Below are 19324 nucleotides of genomic sequence, written 5' to 3'. Positions count from 1 at the left end.
CAGTATATAAAGAGAATTTCGAAAGAAGGTGTAGACAAGAGAGAAACGTTTGCCTGGTTAACGAGAGGAAATGTAAAAGGAGAAACAGAAGCTCTGCTAACAGCCGCACAAGACCAAGCATTAAGAACAAGAAATTATGAAAAAGAGATGCTAAAGATTAGACAGGATGATATGTGTAGACTATGTAAACAACAAACTGAAACAGTAGACCATATAATAGCGGGGTGTCAATTTCTGGCAGAACAACAGTACATTAGTAGACATGATAAAATATGTAATTACATACATTTCAATTTGCAAAGGAAAGGGATTCCCTATAGTAAATACATAGTACCAACATACCCGTACACCAGTTATAACTAATGATGAAGTTACGATAATTTACAATCATCAGATTCACACAGACATAATTGACGTAACAGAACTCGAACTTTGTATGGCGTGTATTGAACACAGAAATTTTACATCTGTCTCATCACTAAAATGTACAAGCTTACGCGCTGGAGATGCTCCTCAGCGATTAGAATTTTATCGCTGGTTACTTCGACAAAATGATAGATTCATTTCGCTTGTCATGTGGTCTGATGAAGCGTGTTTTACTAGGGACGGCATAAATAATAATCATAATGAACAATTAGATCAAGACGATTTCAGCAACGTTTCAGTGTCGACGTCTGGGATAGCATTTTCAACAATAATAATTTACTACATGTACGTGTAAACGATCGTTTAAATGCAGATCTATATAGAACTTTCTTGGAAAACAAAACCTTTTTTGATTTCATTGATCAAAATATGTGGTATCAGCACGATGATGCATCACCACATAGAGGGAGATAACTGTTTGGTTCCCGAATAAATGGGTAGGTCAACAAGGTCCAATAGCACGATCACCACGTTGCTCAGATCTAAATCCTTTGGATTTTTACTTATGGGGACATATGAAGCAGTTTGTCTACCTTGTTGAAATCACTACCTGTCAGCTGTTACTTGAAAGAACTCAGGATGCAGTTAACCAGATGAGAAATGATCCAAATCTCATCCGTCAAGTGACGGAATATTTAGTTCTTGATATGAAGCTTGCATTCGAGCCCAGGGTGGACATTCTGGACAATTATTATAGTCTTAAGATTTGTTAATTTGGTTAATAAAAGATAACTAATATTTAAACTTTAAACAAAAATAATAATTATTTTTATAGCAACTATCATTTTAGTTGTTAGGCTACTTTGATTGAAATATGAAATTGTATTTTTTAAAATGCTTGCAACTTCCAAACAAAAACTAATCGGACATATGTTCATATGCATAAGAAAAAATGTTTGAAATTAACCCAGCTACTATCTGTCAAAGTTTTTCATAGAGCTTGTAGAATACAACTGTACAGCGCGAAAAGAATTTCAAAGAATGTTTCCAGCATGTCTAAGTGCAAGGTTAAATCCGATCAAAAATAAAGGAATGACAGAAAAAGAATTACTAACATATATAAATAAACTATAAATATGGCAACTTCACAAACTACAAACGATACTTTCTGTGCCCCATTTTGTAGAACTTTTTTGTTATCTTTAACTTAATAATTAATATAATGGCCTAGTTTATTTAATTGAAACTTACATTTTTCAGATTCAGTGTATGCATATATCTACATTACGTGCTAAAAATGCAAAAGGCATGAAGACATTTGAAATTTCATAACTTTATTTAAATATTAATGATAACTGTAATAAATACGTTTGTATATAAGATTTTCTTAGAAATTAGATCACTTAAGTGAGAAAAAATGTAAAAGTTAATTAAATAGAAAATAAATTAATAAACTATACTAATAAATGTCAAAAAATGTACCAAAATTAATTAAATTTTTCTAAATGGAACATCTATATCTATATTTTAACATAGTGTGCTTAGAATTATATTGACAGCTGTAATAGGTCTGTATCTACTAAAATAGGATGTCTCATTTAATAAAATTGAAGATGGCTTTATTTACACACACTTTGAAGCTGAAAGAAATCAACAATTTTTTAAAAAATTCTATAATAAATTTTTTATATACATATGAGAACATAAATGAAAACTTTGTGTGTCTCTGGCCACTGATGTATTTATTTTCGTAAGATGTATTTGCAAAAAATATTCAGATTAAAAAAGTTGATCTATGCAATTAGTATACCTATTTGAATAACGAATTCTATTTTTTAACTATTACATCAAATGGTACAATAAAATGACCAAAAAATTTAATTTAACAGAACTACGTCTACGAAATTAACTTACCGACACACTAGATCCTTCTGGAAAAGTAATGTACCTTTTCCTCCTGGACAAAACTGCATTTCTTCCTCTACTTTCCACAAAATTGGTGACCATCAACACCAACAAAGCGACCAAAGCAAAATATAGCATCATATTTTAATCCATAAGTCACCTAATATGTCTAGAATTGTACAATGAATTATACAGTACCAGTTAACAGTGTAACTGTTGATTTTTATTGGTCGGTCTGGTCTCTTACCGAGATAGTATTGATGTTCTTAATTTACATATGTGTAAAGTTATTTTCCCCACGTTTGACACAATTTTATGGTGTTGTAAGTAGTGGAACCAAAGGTGACATACTTTTAGTGATGTTCATAATTGGTTGTACCTAACTGGGGTATAACCGATTCTGTAAAGTGTTAACAAGCAATATTAATTTTATTATTCAAGTATAAAGTGACCGAGGCGTGCATCAAGAATATGATGATGACAAATTATATAGATTTTAAGAAAATATAATAAATATAATATAACTGGGACCTGTAGAGGTTGTAGTAATGATAAAAAAATATACTTAAGAAAGATAAATCAACGTAAAAATTACCATTATGTCTATGAACTAAAATAAAGATATTTTGCTACCAGTGAAAAAAGAAAAAAAAAACTATAGCGCCAAACGGACCAGTCAAGTGCTATTTTTATGACATTCAAAAAATGTTATATTTAAGAGCAGAATAAAAATAAGGATCGCTCATCCCTGCATTGTTTCAATAAGTAAGCTTATGTTTTGAAAAGCTGTCAAGTTTCGGTCTAAAAATGCATGCTTGCGGAATATAGTTTCCATATGAATTTGGTAATTTTTGTTAACAATTTTCTTCTAAGATATTTCAAATTAGACTCACTATTATGATCGAGCACTGAAAACATTACAAAAAGTGTCCTTTATTGCAAGGATGTACTGTTTTCAAGAAAAAGGCAAAATGTCACAATATGCAAGAATAATTAATTACTTCTAAAAGTGTCAAAATATTAAACTATTTTCGAAATAATAATAATAAGTGTTGTTTACGTTGACTTGCTGGTCACTGTACATAATAAATCATGTTCTTTTTTTGTTACTCGAAAGTATACTGTTAAAATAGATACACTGTGTGCTAAAAGTTCCGGAACAGCAAGATATCTAGATTAATAGTGAGTTTTAAGTAAAGCTCAGATATACTTCAGAAAATACATTCCTTTTGTCATTTATTGAGGTGTAAACAAATGTTTACATTTACCCCCTTATCCCCATACAGTTTATTCCATTCTTTTTAAATTGCACAATATGGCTTGTGATACGTCATTTGAAAGGGAATTTCATTCTCTTTGCAGTAATGTAATGTTTTCTGGAAAATTTTAGAAAACAAAGGAGTTACACCTATTTTTCAACTGAACCAACATTAAGCGCCAATTCAAAAAGTTATTTAATTAAATAAAGTTTGGTAATAAGTTGGGTAATAATCATGGTAACCACATTTGTCATTTAATAATAAAGTGACTGTTAAAAAAATATTTTGTCAAATTTGTTCATTAAATATTTAATCAAATATGGCTCTAAATAAAAGAGAGAGAATAACAATTTTAATGATGAGAGGATAGGACGATCTCAAAAGGTCATTCGATCAAGTGGTTCATTTATTTAATGATACGTTTCCAAACAAAACGCTAGTATCAAAATCAACTGTGTGCAGAACAATATAAAGGTTTCAAGAAACTGGAACCGTGAAAGACAAGCCCCTATCTGGACGCCCAAGAAATGCAACTAGTGACAATAACGCTGTTGAAGTATTGCAAAGTTTTGTGGAAGATCCTCATACTTCACTGCGTAAGACTGCTAGAGAGCATGATTCAAGTAGTAGATCATGTTTTTGCCGTATGTTAGGAACAAACTGTTATAAAGCTTACAAAATATATTTACTGCCAGAGTTAAGTGGAGATTATTATGATTGAAGGCTTGATTTATGCGAAATAATATCGAAAAGTTGACCAACTTTATATTTAATATTTGTTTTTCCGACGAATTGTTAATGGTTTAGTTAATCGTCACAAATTGAGGTACTGGAGTGATCAAAATACTCCCTGGATAGGAGAAAAACACACAGAGAACTCAAAAAATAAATACGTGGGCTGGTATTACTGGTACTACCATTATTGTTCCGTTTGTTATTGATGATAACTTAAATGACCAAGAGTACTAACAAATTGTACCTGCTTTACAAAACTTAGACATTAATTCTGACAGAATATGGTTCCAGCAGAACGGTACAACACCTCATTTTGCTATTGAAGTTCGGCAATTCCTGGATCAAATGTTTCCGAATAGATGGATAGGGAGAAGGGGTGCTATTGAATGGACAGCACGCTTTCGTGATGTAACACCCCTAGATTACTTCATTTAGGGACAATTAAAAAATAATGTTTATAAAACAAAGCCGTTCAATATAGACGACTTGAGGAATTGAATATTTGAGGAATCGCAACAAATTACTAGAGAAACTTTAATAAACGTTTTGACGTCGTATAGGTTGGTATATTGTCAAATTGAGGGTGGGAGACAATTTGAACATTTATTAAAATGGATTTTTTATTCAAAATATAATCGCATAATTGTGTTATTTTTTCGTTCGTATTTTTTAATAAACTTGTGTATTTAAGAAAAAATAACTGTAACTGCTTTGTTTTCTAAAATTTTCCAGAAAACTTTACATTACTCTAAGGGGAATGAAATTATCTTTCAAATGACGTATCACAAGCCATACTGTGGCGGGTAAATATACATTTGTTTGCGCAACAAAAAATGACAAAAGGAATGTATATCTGAACTTTACCTAAAACTCATTATTAATCTAGATATCTATTTGGGACTTTTGGGACACAATGAATATTGTTACTGTATTGTTCCTTTTGATAAATATAAGTTTTTTCATCTGCATATTTATACATTTATTATTTAAAATATACAGTTCACAGGACACTTAAAAATACAAATTTATTGTTACAGGTTATTAAATTAAAAACTGTATTTGACACCTGAGCTTGTTCACGTACAAACTTTAAACTATTTCGTAAGTAGCACATGTCTGCAATCAGGTCTTGTCGGTGCCGCTATAATATCCTAGGGCGAGATCAATCAGGGATATGGGACACTCGGGGAACATCTCTTGGCACTCCTGCTGGTTGTTTTGCCTGCCCCTGCGGTACGCCCACTGGTACAAACTGTGCACCTCAGGCTCGTCCTCGATGACGGACTGCAGCGGGAATCTGGAAATTTGTCGATAACTGCTGCTGTCAATAGTCCCGGATCTCGTTATGGGAAAATTACTACAACGTATTTCATATAGGGTGTTTCATAACTGTACTGACACAGAGCAGGCACGTGTAGAGGATCTTAAAATATGTCGATTTGTTATGTAACATTTTTTTTGGGATGTTCCGTTGAAGAGATATTGGTCTCTGAAGATGAGGGTTAAATTTTGAAAAACAATAATATTTCAGCAATGCCTTAACATAGAGAAACCAAATTTGGTACTTGATTGTTATCTTTGATGGGTAAAAATATGAATTTGTTGGAAGCTCAATACGGGCCGGACTAGGGGTAGGGTGCCCTTAAAATGATTTTTTTATCAGTATGCCAATTATTAAATAGTTTTACCAGTATTAGAGAATATTTAATTAAAAACAATTGTTTACTCTTACTTCGAAAAAGAACGGTTTTTGAGAATTTTGTGAAACAGCGTCATTGCTTGAGAATTGAGAAATTGAGCCGGACAAAAAGTAAAGTATGCAGTTTTAGTACTACTAAATTAACTAGTAGTAAATTATAATTTTTATTTTGTTTTTAACATACGTATTAAAAAAAGAAGAACCTTACAAACAAAACATTAACAAATTCAACTTTAACCACATGAACTACCGATATTTTTAAATAGCACTACAATAACTGTTCAAATTGACAACCATTTTCTCTAATACTTAAATTTACCCTCTGCCGAAAATTAAAGTTTGGTGTAAACAGGTGTAAAATAAACAATTTTTTTAAAATTCCCAGAGAAAGAAATCACATTTATTCAAATCTAGCGATCTTGGTGGACAATTTTCTGGACAATTATTTCCTCGTACTATCCATCTATTCGGGAACTGCTGGTTCAAGAAGTCTCGTATATTAGCACTAAAATGCGGTGAAGCACCATCGTGCATGAACCACATTTGATGTCTTAATTGCAAAGACAAATCCTCGGGCAACCCAGGGAGAGTATATTGTAAAAAAAATAAATAATTTTCGCCATTTAATTGGTTTGGAAGAATAATTGGCCCAACCAAATAACGTCCGACAATACCAGCCCACGCGTTTATTTTAAATTTATTTTGAAAATGGTGAGGAATTATTGCATGTGGATTTTCATCCGAATATTCATGGAAATTATGTAAATTTGTTTAACTGAAACAGGCATCGTCTGTAGAAAGAATATTCTAATGAAACCTAATACCCTGACGCAAAATTAAATTACAAAAAGTTAGTCTTTGACCTAAATCTTGGGGTAACAATTGTTGAATATTTTGCATATCGTAAGGATGAAGCAGATCGCGTCTTATAATTCAATGAACCGTAGCATGTGGTATATTAAATTATCTAGATAATCGCCTAGTGCTGATACAGGTATGAGGATCATTTTTAATACTTCTTAAAAGTCGTACCTCGTTTCATGCGTTTACTGCATGATTAACACGTCTTCCTTCGTTGCTGACTAGAAATGATCCAGTCTCTCGAGCCCTCCTCTCAATATTAGCAAAGGTCTTCCGGTGTGGAATCAAACGATTAGGAAATCCTCTCCTGTATACTTCGTCAAAACAATTATCCTCACAAAACCCCAATACTAACAGCGTATCAACTTTTTCACGAAATTAAAAATTTTGCAGGCATTTTCCAAGACGATGGAATAATACGTGGTAATGTGCAGTCTTTGAAAACGTCAAAAATGACACATGAAATCATAGCCTACTCGTCGTAAAACTGCATACTTTACTTTTTGTCCGATTCAATTAGTAATGACGCTGTTTCACAAAATCCCGATTTTTTCAAAAACAGTTATTTTTTAAAATAAAAGTTCCTGTAATATTAATAAAACTATTTAATAATTAGTATATTGATATCATTTTAAGGGCGCTCTTATTGGGTTTCCAACAAATTTATATTTATACCAATTAAAGATAACAATAAACGCAAATCACGTACCAAATTTGGTTGCTCTATGTTTCAGAGCCCAATATCTCTTCAACGGTACATCCCAGAAAAAATGTTACATAACAAATCGGCATATTTCAAGATTCTCTACACGTGCCTGCTCGGTGTCGGTAGAGTTATGAAAAACCCTGTATAGAACGTCACCTTTGGTCACCAGGCCCGTTTGCAATACTACAAGATTATATATGATATTTAGCAAAAAAGGGATATTCAAATTGTACTACTGCAAACGAAAAAGTATGTTTCACAAATTTGTAACACGTTCTATTCTCCATTACATTGTCTTTAATTTTGTAGATAGCCCCTCAAATATGCATTTAAAGTTATTTATAGATTAAACAGCTTTGTTTAAATAATGTACTACAAAGTCAAGTTTAATTGGACTAGAACTCAAAGCCTCTAACAATCTTCATATCTAAACTGCAATGTATTATCCTGTGTGTCTAGAGACTAGCCCATGTAGTGTGAATTATCTTACGTTATTCTTGCCTACAAATATTAAGTGTGTTTCAAAATTCCCTTACAATATATTTCACATGTTATTATCCACGACAAAGAAAATTAAAGTCGAATTTATAGAAACATCCACGCACATCTCAACATTCCAAACAAATATTTTTAGAAAAAATCCCATACAATCCAAACATATAATTCATACACTAGTGGTATTTCAACAAAATGGTTCATTATTTGAAGAGGGTTACTACGCTACGGATTCCCGCTTTTACGGTCAGGACACCACTTCAATTTCGGTCGCTATTGTTTGATTAATCCTCTAATCTTCTGTAATCCTAAGCCACCGCCAAACCCATATATGTATTACTCGCATGAACTAATTCTACCCTATCTGGTTAGATGGAATTAATTTCCATGAATTATCTCGAATTAAATAATTAGAGGGAAAGATTACTTCGGCATAGATACACAGAAAAAACAATTATATTGGATCAATAATTCGTAAATTTGAGTTAAGTAAATTTGTCATCCGTTGATAAATATTTGTTTAAGTTAAGAAGTTTCAGGTGGAAAATTTTATTAATATAGGTGTTGCTGTCATAGTTTTTATATACAGAAACAGTTAAACTTTTCTTTTCGAAAACTGTCATCAAAAGTCAACATTTTCGTTAAATTTTCAGTTACGAAGTAAGTCTTTTTTGTCACTTAGCTGCAAAATACTTCTTTTTTATAGAATTCCAAAGTTTTTTTTCGTTCTAGAATATAAAACAAATGTCCAAATAATTTGTCATTTTTTCGAAATTTATTTATGATTTTATTAATTAAACAATAGGTCCTATGAATTTTAAGTAATATGACATTTCAATACAAAACAGCAACTCTTATAAACAGGACGATTACAATTTATTTTGCTCTACAGGGTGGTCCAAATTTTATGCAGGAAACTTCGAGGGTAGATGGATCTCTGTAAAACAATATGTGTTTGCCTTATAAACATAGGTCTGGAACGGCCCCGTTTTAGAGATACAGGCTGTATCTCTAAAAAAAAAATTGATTTTATGTTTATATCGCACACTACCTCACAGGTGGTGTAGAAAGGAGTTTAAATAATTTTGTTGATGTGCTTACAAATTGCACTTACTTTTAAACATAAACAAATATTCTTGTAATATTATCGTTAGAAGTGTCTGCCACAAGGGGATTGTATTGGTATGAATAACTTGCGAACGGCGAATCTTAGGGAAAAAATTAAAGTCACCTTTTTACGAATTTTGTGCATTAAAATATAAATCGGTTACAATGACATGTAAAAAATGCAGTGGCGTAGGTTTTTTTGTAAAAAAAGGGATGACCCCTATTCAGTTATACACCACTGGTCGAACCTTTAAAGCTCATATTTCAGGGAATATAAGGCCTACTATTATATATTATATGTACCAAATTTTATTGAGATCGGTTAATAGATTCCGGAGATATAAACAAAAAATCAATTTTTTTGCCAACTTCAACACCCTGTATCTCTAAAACGGTGCCGTTCCAGTCCTATGTTTATAAGGCAAACACATATTATTTTAAAGACATCTATCTGCCCTCGAAGTTTCCTGCATAAAATTCGGACCACCCTGTATGTGTAATTTGAAAGTGCCGATACTGCAGTGAGTTAAATTTATGCCAGATTCAGCGTTGTCAGTTATCGTAGCTTTTAGTTCTAGGGGTTTAATGAGGCTGCTGCTATAATTGTTTAAGTTTACTGCGCACGTTGTATTATTGGCAAGTTCGTTCCGCAGGCTCTGCTGAAGATGGTAACAAATTATGTGCCACTGAAAATTTATTTTATATAGAATCTTCTATATATGTCTCCGCTGCCGTACTAGAACGTCACCCCCATGTCGTTTAATGGTGGTAATATCACCCCTGTGTCGGCTAACAGAGTGGTGGAAGAACATCTAAATCAGTGCCCTGTATAAGTTTCCGGATGAGGCAAATTGAGATAAGTTGCTATTTCTTTTGGCATATTCCTTATTTTGATGACGCCAAACCACTTGGTTAACACATTTTCCCCTGACATACTTCACAAAAAATCTTCGACTTTAGTAACTGCCGGATGTAAAGCACCGTATTTGTGGTATATCATTATTTGGTCTGGACTTGAAATCACAAAACATCTCGGAGTATAAGTTTCGGAATCGGGAATTCTTATAATAATAATTGAATCTTTGTCTTTTATATCATCGATCGCATAGTTATCTTTAGTTGTCCAAAATTAGTTAAATCGATCGATTTATATTAATTTAAATTACCTTTTCTAGCAGAAATTTCTCAATTTCCTCTTTCGTGAGAATTCTGGACTTTTTCGGATGGTATCCAACTGATTTGATTTTCAAATTTGGTATTAGTTTTGAAACATTTCTGATATTTACATTTATTTGGCATTCAGTGTACTTTTTAACATGGATTATACGGACCATAACGTCGAAAGTTTAATTATTAATTTTATGTTCCAAATATGCCAATAATACCACTTCGGTCACTTTTTGAATTTTCTTGGAACTACACCACCCTTTGAATTCGTTGTAGGCAATCTTGCACTGTCTCGACGATTTGTTGGGGATTAATTGTAAAACAGCACTTTGTGCCGCTTCCAATAATGCCCCTAGTAAATGCTCGTCTTCACTTTCCGAGCTCATTTTGAATTAAACACTCTTAAAATAAGAATTACAATATATAATTCCGACACTACTTTTTCAAATAACTCTTTTTTATTGTTTATTGGGTTGCTGCTATTATGATAGTTAACGCGCCTTAATATAATAAAATAATAAATTGATTAATTATTATTATTAAAAGATAATTTATAATCTTATAAAATAAATAATTTACATTCTTATGTTACTTGTAAGCAATTATGCGCCACTGCTAAATAGTTTTGGATAAAAAATCTTTGCAACAGAATATGCTTTATAAAAAATAAAAAAACAGACCAATTCTAATGCTTTATATAAAAAATTGATATGAGAGGGAAACATTTAATCAACTGACTGTATATGTTTTCGAAATAAAAACAGAATATTTGCAACCGACCTGTACTTACATTATTAATGTTTGAAATATCAAATGAAATTTAGGAAAGGAATGCTGACTTACTTAAATAAAAGACGTATAAATTCTTCAGAGAGCGAGTTCGATTTCATTTTAAACCTGCGTGGAGCTTCGCACAACGCCCTGTAGATGCACGACCGTCCCCTGAATCCGTTGCTGAAATAATAGAAAAACCTTGTAATTCGTTAAAAGCGAATAAAATGTGAACTTACGATTCCAGAATAGTTTCAAGGCGACTATACAAGTCCCGCCTATGTCTCCTTCTTTTAGCGTGTTTTTCTCGTACATATGTTTGTACAGTAGAAACATTCGGCAAAGGATAAGCCACACCCCAATTTACTCCTTCGAAATATATATCAAACGGCATTATGGTGGCTATTGTTTCGCACCAAATTACCTACAACACAAAAAACTTGATACAATTCTATACCTGAGTTTTAAGTAAGATATTAAAAGCATTTAGAGCATACTATCAGTTTAATAGTTTTTGGTTCGATGTTGAGGAAACATATCTGGCAGTAGGTATAATACTTTGAAAAAATACCAGAAAAAGTAATAATATAACAGAGCACAGAAATTGTTTGTGTTTTATTTTTCGATTATTTATATCTATCTGCTTTTAACATAACTGGTTCATATATTCATAAACTTGCGAATACTCGTTGCTGAAACTGTTTGGTGCAGATTTTAAACAATCCTGCATCATCTCTGCCTATTTACTTTTTCATATGTGAACTTCCAATTTCACAAATTCTCATTTTTCATAGAACTGTTGGAAAGTTACATTGATTACCTATCCTTTGGGATGTCAGTAGCCATCTACTGGACCCATGGTGGCGATACAGTGAATTACTAGTGAACAGACTGAAGCTCGCGATACGATGGAGAAAATTCATTAAAAAATTATATTATTCTATCTATCACATGTTAGACATGGGTACAATTTTCTAAAATTTATGCAATGCTGCAATATCTGTAGTACTATATAAATTTAGTACCATCAGAGTTTTATTCGTTTGGACATTTGAAAGACCATTTAGAAGTCAGAAGTTGCAAAAAATAATCGGGCAAGATGGGTTAAAATTGGCTTAATACTTTTAAAATATAATGGAAAATATTATTTACTTTGTTTTATTTCGACATTTTCGTTGCATTTATGTTCTTGTTTAAACGATTTTAAATCAGGAAATCCTGCAGGTTAAGTTTTGCTCTTTTGGGTCTAACATAACATACTCGTAATGTTCCATTATTCTAATTAAAATCCCCTAAAGTTGTATAAATATTCAAATTTTCCAAATGCATTATATGCTTCACTAAAATCTTCTATTAACTTCTTTGAACTTAGAACAGACAAGGAATTTATAAAAACCTATTAGACAAGGCGAAAACCTCGCATTCGTGGGAGAAATTTTCCGACTCGATTTTTTTGCATATTCAGATTCGTGAGATGTTCTTTAATATGAATCGAGATGATGCCGGCCGGAAATCTGGTGCCCATTTGTTTAAATAAACTTTTTTTAAACAAATAGTAAAAATAGGTTTTTTTCCCTCCGGAAAAATTTATAGTTTTAAATTTTTCAGCATCTTGTAGGGGGACGTTTAAGCTTTAATTTAGGTACCTGGCAACATCAAAAATAATAATTTTTAACCCAGAAATCGGCCGTTGAAAATCGTAATTTTCGCATTTTTAGAAACTTAAATTGTTTATAACTTTAAAACTATAAATTTTAGAGGCATAATGCATAGGAACTTTTTTGTTTATAATGTGGAGTGAAAAAACCTATTTTTACAATTTGTTTAAAAAAAAGTTTGTTTAAACAAATGGGCACCAGATTTCCGGCCGGCATCATCTCGAATCATGTTAAGGAACATATCACGAATCTAAATATGTAAAAAAATCGAATCGGAAAATTTCTCCCACTAATGCGAGGTTTTCGCCTTGTCTATATTGAAACTTGTCTGAACTAAAACATTCGTCAATAAATCGAGTTGATCGTTCTTGTTCTTTTATAAAATTCGTAAAAGTTTCTACAGTGTTGAGCATTAATAAATTAAATTTTCAATCAATCAATCAATTGATTAAAAAAGATGTGATGAATTTAATTGCAGTTCAAATTAGCTGCTATTGAACTATTGTACGTTATAATTAATGTATTATTAATCTATATTAATCGTATCTTGCAACTAAATCAATTACTATTAACTTTTTCAATTGTTCTAAAAAACAATTATTACTAACAATTATCCTGCTTTGATACAGACATACACTTTACTTTTATGTGAACAGATATAGGTACCGTACGCGCCTAAAGTATGAAATAAATTAATTCAGTAAAAACGAAACAAAAATTTTTTTGGGAAAAATCCTCGAACAGGTCGATTTTTAATTTAAAAAATACATATTTTAGCATAAAAGGTAATTTTCAACCGTCATTTGTTTTCTAGTAATGACGTCATAGACATTTTTTATATAGCAACCGCCTATTTTTTTTCTTGATTTTGAAAGATCGTTTTATTGTCGATCCGACAGTATTAAAATGTTGCCATCTTACATAGGAAAGTTTTCGAGTAAATGACGATTGAATGTTAGAAAACGTAAATTTTATTCATTAAAAAAATTACAATTCCAATGTCAAGCAAATACAATTCATTAAGTTTTCTACCTAAATTAAGTGTTCGAATTTCCACCCACCGACTTCTTGACAATACGCAAGTCTGTGTAGAAATTCTTCTTGCACATTATGAATTATTTCTGGGGTAACTCTGTGTATTTCATCTATAATACAATTTTGGAGTTCTTCTAAATTATGTGGTCTATTAATGTACACTTTGGACTTTAAGTAGCCCCATAAGAAATAGTCCAGGGGTGTAAGATCTGGGGACTTCGCGGGCCATTCTATCGGCCCTCGTCTGCCGATCCACTTCCTAGGAAAACAATTGTCCAGAAAATCTCGAACAGGGCGCGCATAATGCGGAGGTACATCGTCTTGCTGAAACCATATGGTGTCATCAGGAATATCAGGGTCATTATCGTTAGGAAAAATTACTGCAAGCTCTGGAACAAGGTCATTTTGTAAAAACTCTAAATATCTTTTTCCTGTAAGGGTTCCTTCAAAGAAGAAAGGCCCTAATATTCTGTTGTCAACTATTCCAGCCCAAACATTTAATTTCTGTGGGTGTTGGGTATGTGTCTCTGCCATTTAATGAAGATTTTCCCAACTCCAATACCTGCAAGTTTGACGGTTCACTGTACTACTGAGACAAAACGTGGCCTCGTCTGAAAAAAGTATTTGTCAGTGTAAATCTCTATTTACTTGACATAAATCCATCATAATTTCACAAAAGTGTAAGCGGCGGTCGGAATCATCTTCATTGAGTTCCTGCACAAGTTGAATTTTGTAGGGATGATATTTTTCCTTCCTCAGGATACGTAGCACTGTGGTCTGACTAATTTCCTTGTTTAATGCAACCAATCGTGAAGTATTATGAGGATTATCTACCATACTTATCAAAATGTTCTGTTTGTGATCTTCACAAACGCTTGGACGACCAAGTTTTGGAATATCTACAACATTGTCAGTTCCTTTAAATCTAGATTCTATTTTACTGACTGTTGATTGGCTGATACGGCGATCTGGATGTTTTTCATTAAATAAATCGCAAACTTCCTGCTGCGTTCTAGTCTTATCCCCGCATCTGATAAGAATTAAAATTTCAATTCTTTGTGTGACAGTTAAATATGCCATAATACTTTAAATTCAACAATAATTTTTATATCGCTTACAATAATTAGAAAGTCGGTATGACAGTGACACTTTGTAAATATTTCCACCTACGTGATCCATAAAAAACTTCAGGCATTTCGAAAAACTAAATTTGATAACGTTTCTGCTTTATTTTAATTGATTTAGGTTTTCTAACATTCAATCGTCATTTACTCGAAAACTTTCCTATGTAAGATGGCAACATTTTAATATTGTCGGATCGACAATAAAACGATCTTTCAGAATCAAGAAAAAAAATAGGGGGTTGCTATTTAAAAAAATGTTGACGTCATTACTCAAAAACAAATAACGGTTAAAATCGCCTTTTATGCAAAAATATGTATTTTTTAAATTAAAAATCGACCTGTTCGAGGATTTTTCCCAAAAAAAATTTGTTTCGGTTTTACTGAATTTATGCCATACTTTAGGCGCGTACGGTATGTATAGAAATGATTACTAAAATGTGATTGTTTAAACTTAAATTGATTAGTCAGAAATAACTTGAATTAACAAATTATTAATTAAACATCATCAAATCTGCCATTAAGTTTAATTAAAATTGATAAAAAGAAAAATAGCAACCTTTTATTTGTTACATACCGACATTTTATTCATAACTTACATTACACGTTTCTTTTGGCGTCAGTATGCTTTTCATAATATAACATTTTAAGCTAAATAGAATGATGGGCTCTGAAATGAAGTAGAATACTTTTTATGCTCATTTTATTCGAAGATTTAACTGCATAATTAAATATATTCCATTTATTTCATAAACGCAATACAAAATGTCTGTACAAACCAACCGATTTTCCATCTACAGTCAGATAACATATAACTGGTATTCAACTTGGGCTACATTTGTTGAGTCGATATATGTTCAACTGTTACAGCACAGCATGACACATCAGATACTCTGATCATATTATTCCGATGTGTACGCCTAAGAATTACGGAATTACATGAGCAACATAAGCAAATATTGTAATAATGATTTACTACTTTAAAACGTTTTGGTAGTTTAAATAGTATACTGGGTGTAAATGATAAGTTTAGCCAAACTTTAATGGCATATTCTACCGATGAAAATAATCAAGTTTTGCCCTATAACAATTTTTTATAAGACGTTTCCCTACAGAGACACAGGGTGTTAAAAGTTTCAAATATTTATATTATTTTGACTGTATCTTTACTGACAAAAAAGATTGAGTGATAAAATTTGGGGGATGACACTTTTTTAGTAGGGACTATTTCTTCATAGATACTTAACTTATTCCAAAATATACTCCAATGGCGTAGTTATTGGGGGAGTAAGGGACCTTTTTGAAAAAATCGTACGTCACTGGTATTTTAAATAATTTTAAATGTTTTTAAAATGTACAATCAATTTGTGGCAATAAAGTATTCTTGTAAAGTATTCGTAAAATGTACTTGACTTTAAATAATTGGGAAATCAAATAAGAAGATACTTAAAGTACAAGTATCTACGTTACTATTTACTAGGGCTGGGACATTTTTTAAATTCTGTATTCGAATAGTTAGTTCAATATTTATTCGAATATTCGAATTATTCGAATATTAAAATTATTCGAATATTCGAATTATCCGGATATTCAAATTATTTGAATTATTCGAATATTCGAATTATCCGAATATACAAATTATTTGAATTCAAGTTCATATGCTTTTGAAGAGAGCTGAAATTAGTAAGTATTTTCAAAAAGTGAATGGCTACATATACAGGGTGAGCCAAAAAATTTAAGGGTTAATTATTTCAAAGCAATTTTAAAAGGGATCGTTGATATAATTTCTTTTATTTAAGCACCTCTAGAGTAGTTACGTTACGCCTCCTTAAAATATAAAATTTAACCAATTTTTTTCAAACTGTATGAAATTAACAACTGAAATTTCTAAACGAGTATTTTTTATTGTCCTCGTCTGACGTTGAAATATGAGAAGCTACTAGATATTGATGTGCTAAATCAGATATTTGAAAAGAGACTATGTGCGCGTATGGGGTTCCGAACTTCATTTTTTTACTCAAAACTTGTACCATTTCTAAAAAATGTTTCTAAATTCAACAAGCACTAACAAAATCCAATAAGAAATGTGGAGTTAATTTCAACGTCTTATAGCAAGACGAAGACAATAAAAAATACTCCCCTAGAAGCCTCATCAGTTTAAATGTCGTGCCAAATTTCATTTGGAAAAAAATAAATAAAACTATATTTTTCACCCCTTTTTAAAGGATCGTAACTCCTCCAGGGGCGCTTAAATAAATAAAANACTCCCTTAGAAGATGCCACATCAGTCTAAATATCGTGCCAAATTTCATTTGAAAAAAAATAAATAAAACTATATTTTTCACCCCTTTTTAAAGGATCGTAACTCCTCCAGGGGCGCTTAAATAAATAAAAAATATATATATGAAGCACCCCTATTAAAATATTTAAATCACCCTGTAAGATGAAATAGAAAATTATTACTTTGAGTAATGTTTATTTATGTATACATACAATAGGGGAAACAGTAATATTGTACAATCCTGTCCCGACAATAAACTTTATGAAAGTGAAGGGCGAGCCACCGGGGCAGCATTTCACGTTAAGACAAGTTAAAGCGCAAACGCAGTATGCGTGACGTCATATTCAACTATTTATCTATTCGAATGATTAAATTATTCGAATAATTCGAATATTCGAATAGTTAAATTATTCGAATAATTCGAATATTCGAATAGTTACATTTACACTTATTCGAATTTATAGATAGTACTAATTCGAATATTCGAATTATTCGAATATGATTCCCAGCACTACTATTTACCATTTTCTACTGATTGCTAAATGTGTAACACTAAATTCAATACCTAATATTTTTGAGAGATTTCAAAACAATACACATCACAAGAAATGTTCAAAATGCTGTCCTTGGAATGCAATGCATGCTTCACAGCGTATCTGCATTGATCGTCTTAATTCGCATAATTCCAGCCGTATTGTCTATGGTCGCGAAACCCACTACAATGCGCTGTCGAAGTACTTCTACAATGGGAACTGGACTACGATACCATAGTTTTAAGGTAAAAAGCTACTGACAAAATTCAATCCTCGGTTGATAGTCATTTTCATTTAATGCATGATTTCGCTGAACATGATATGGGCGTAACTGCTGCTCACGTAAGACGACCAAGATTGTTACATGTGATACACCCAAATCTGTTGATATCTGTCTAGTACTTGTAGATGGGTCATCATCTACAGATTCCAAAATTCTGTCTTCCAAATGAACTGTACGAACAGGTCTTTCTCTTGCTCGAGTTCGTAGTTCCACGAGCTCGACGATGAAGGCTTGAAAAAGTATTTCCTGTTGAACAACGTTGATTTGGAAAAGTCTGTCTATAAAGTCGTTCAGCTTGTCCAGCATTGCTATTCGCTCTATCATAAAATGTATATCTGCTAATTCAATATTTGTATAACGAACCATAACAGTCACAGTTTCAAAGTTATGTTATAGTATTAGTTTAAATAACTAGGTGGATTTCACAGGGTCTAACGTCACTTAGAGTATATGAAAACTCAATAAACAAAACGTCTGAATTTGGTTGGGGTTGAAGCAGTACAGTCTTGGGAGTCATGAAAACTTGCAAAAAATGTAATAAAATTTCCAGATCCGTGTTTAAAAAAAGTTGATGATGGTCCTGGAAAAACGAAACGTTACATATAAAAATTGATTGTGCCATTCGATAGAGGGCCAATGAAACTGAAGAGTTACAAATTATTATCAATAATTTTTTCCTTTTGAGTTAAACGATAACGTTTATCAATTTATTTGAGCATTTGTTTTAACTAGTTAATAGACACATTGTCCAATATCTGAATACACTGACGACTATCTGGGCCTAGATTTTCGATAATACCTGTTGTTATGTTGTTATTATTTAAGTATATTATTAGCTTCTGACATCAAAGTAACAGAGTTTTACGGACATTTGTTTGTTATCCTTAGGTACGTATGATTTTAGATGAATATAATGTACCTATTTAGATTACGAGTTACTTTTCGCAAATCCCCTATACATATGCTTCTTTTTTAAATAATGTGATAACAGGTAGAACTATGTTGTAAGATTAGTCGAAATATTTCTCAAATAATTATTAAATATCTTCAAAAGGAAGTTTATAAAGAAAAAAGTTTTGCATTTCAATAGATCCTTTTTCTAAACGGATCCGAGAATCAAGTCAATAATTCTTACGATATCAAATAAAACTTACTACGAAAGTCGATCCTTCCGGAAATGCTAGATATCGCTTCCGGCGGGACAGGATGCCCCCGCCCCCGGCATCGCCTTTATCGCAATCTATCCCTTGCGAAAGAAGCAGCGTAACCAAATATAAAAAGCAAACACACTTCATATCGGGCAGAGCTACGGCCATTCAATACGGTTTCGAGTTCTGTCAAT

At 32.0% G+C, this 19324-nt stretch overlaps 1 protein-coding gene across 1 annotated transcript; it reads right to left on the bottom strand.

The window, feature by feature from the left end:
* Nucleotides 1–5340: 5340 nt before the first annotated feature.
* Nucleotides 5341–19298, bottom strand: LOC108914623. The gene is made up of 4 exons (XM_018720470.2): nucleotides 19137–19298; nucleotides 11311–11495; nucleotides 11144–11254; nucleotides 5341–5562 (listed from the first exon to the last, which is right to left on the bottom strand). Exons 1-4 carry the CDS (start codon nucleotides 19296–19298, stop codon nucleotides 5388–5390), a joined length of 633 nt encoding a protein of 210 aa, XP_018575986.1. The 3' UTR covers nucleotides 5341–5387.
* Nucleotides 19299–19324: the final 26 nt, after the last annotated feature.

The sequence above is a fragment of the Anoplophora glabripennis genome, unplaced genomic scaffold (genome assembly GCF_000390285.2).
Source record: "Anoplophora glabripennis isolate ALB-LARVAE unplaced genomic scaffold, Agla_2.0 scaffold887, whole genome shotgun sequence".
Lineage (NCBI taxonomy): Eukaryota > Metazoa > Arthropoda > Insecta > Coleoptera > Cerambycidae > Anoplophora > Anoplophora glabripennis.
The sequence above is the reverse complement of the archived record's forward strand: the minus strand, read 5'-3'. Positions and strand labels throughout refer to the sequence as shown.

Coding starts and splice junctions, on each gene's coding strand:
- LOC108914623 (XM_018720470.2), bottom strand. CDS start 19,298: ATGGCCGTAGCTCTGCCCGATATGAAGTGTGTTTGCTTTTTATATTTG. Junction 11,496..19,136: donor CGGAAGGATCGACTTTCGTA/GTAAGTTTTATT, acceptor TTTGTGTTGTAG/GTAATTTGGTGCGAAACAAT. Junction 5,563..11,143: donor TTTATACGTCTTTTATTTAA/GTAAGTCAGCAT, acceptor ACAAATTTCCAG/ATTCCCGCTGCAGTCCGTCA.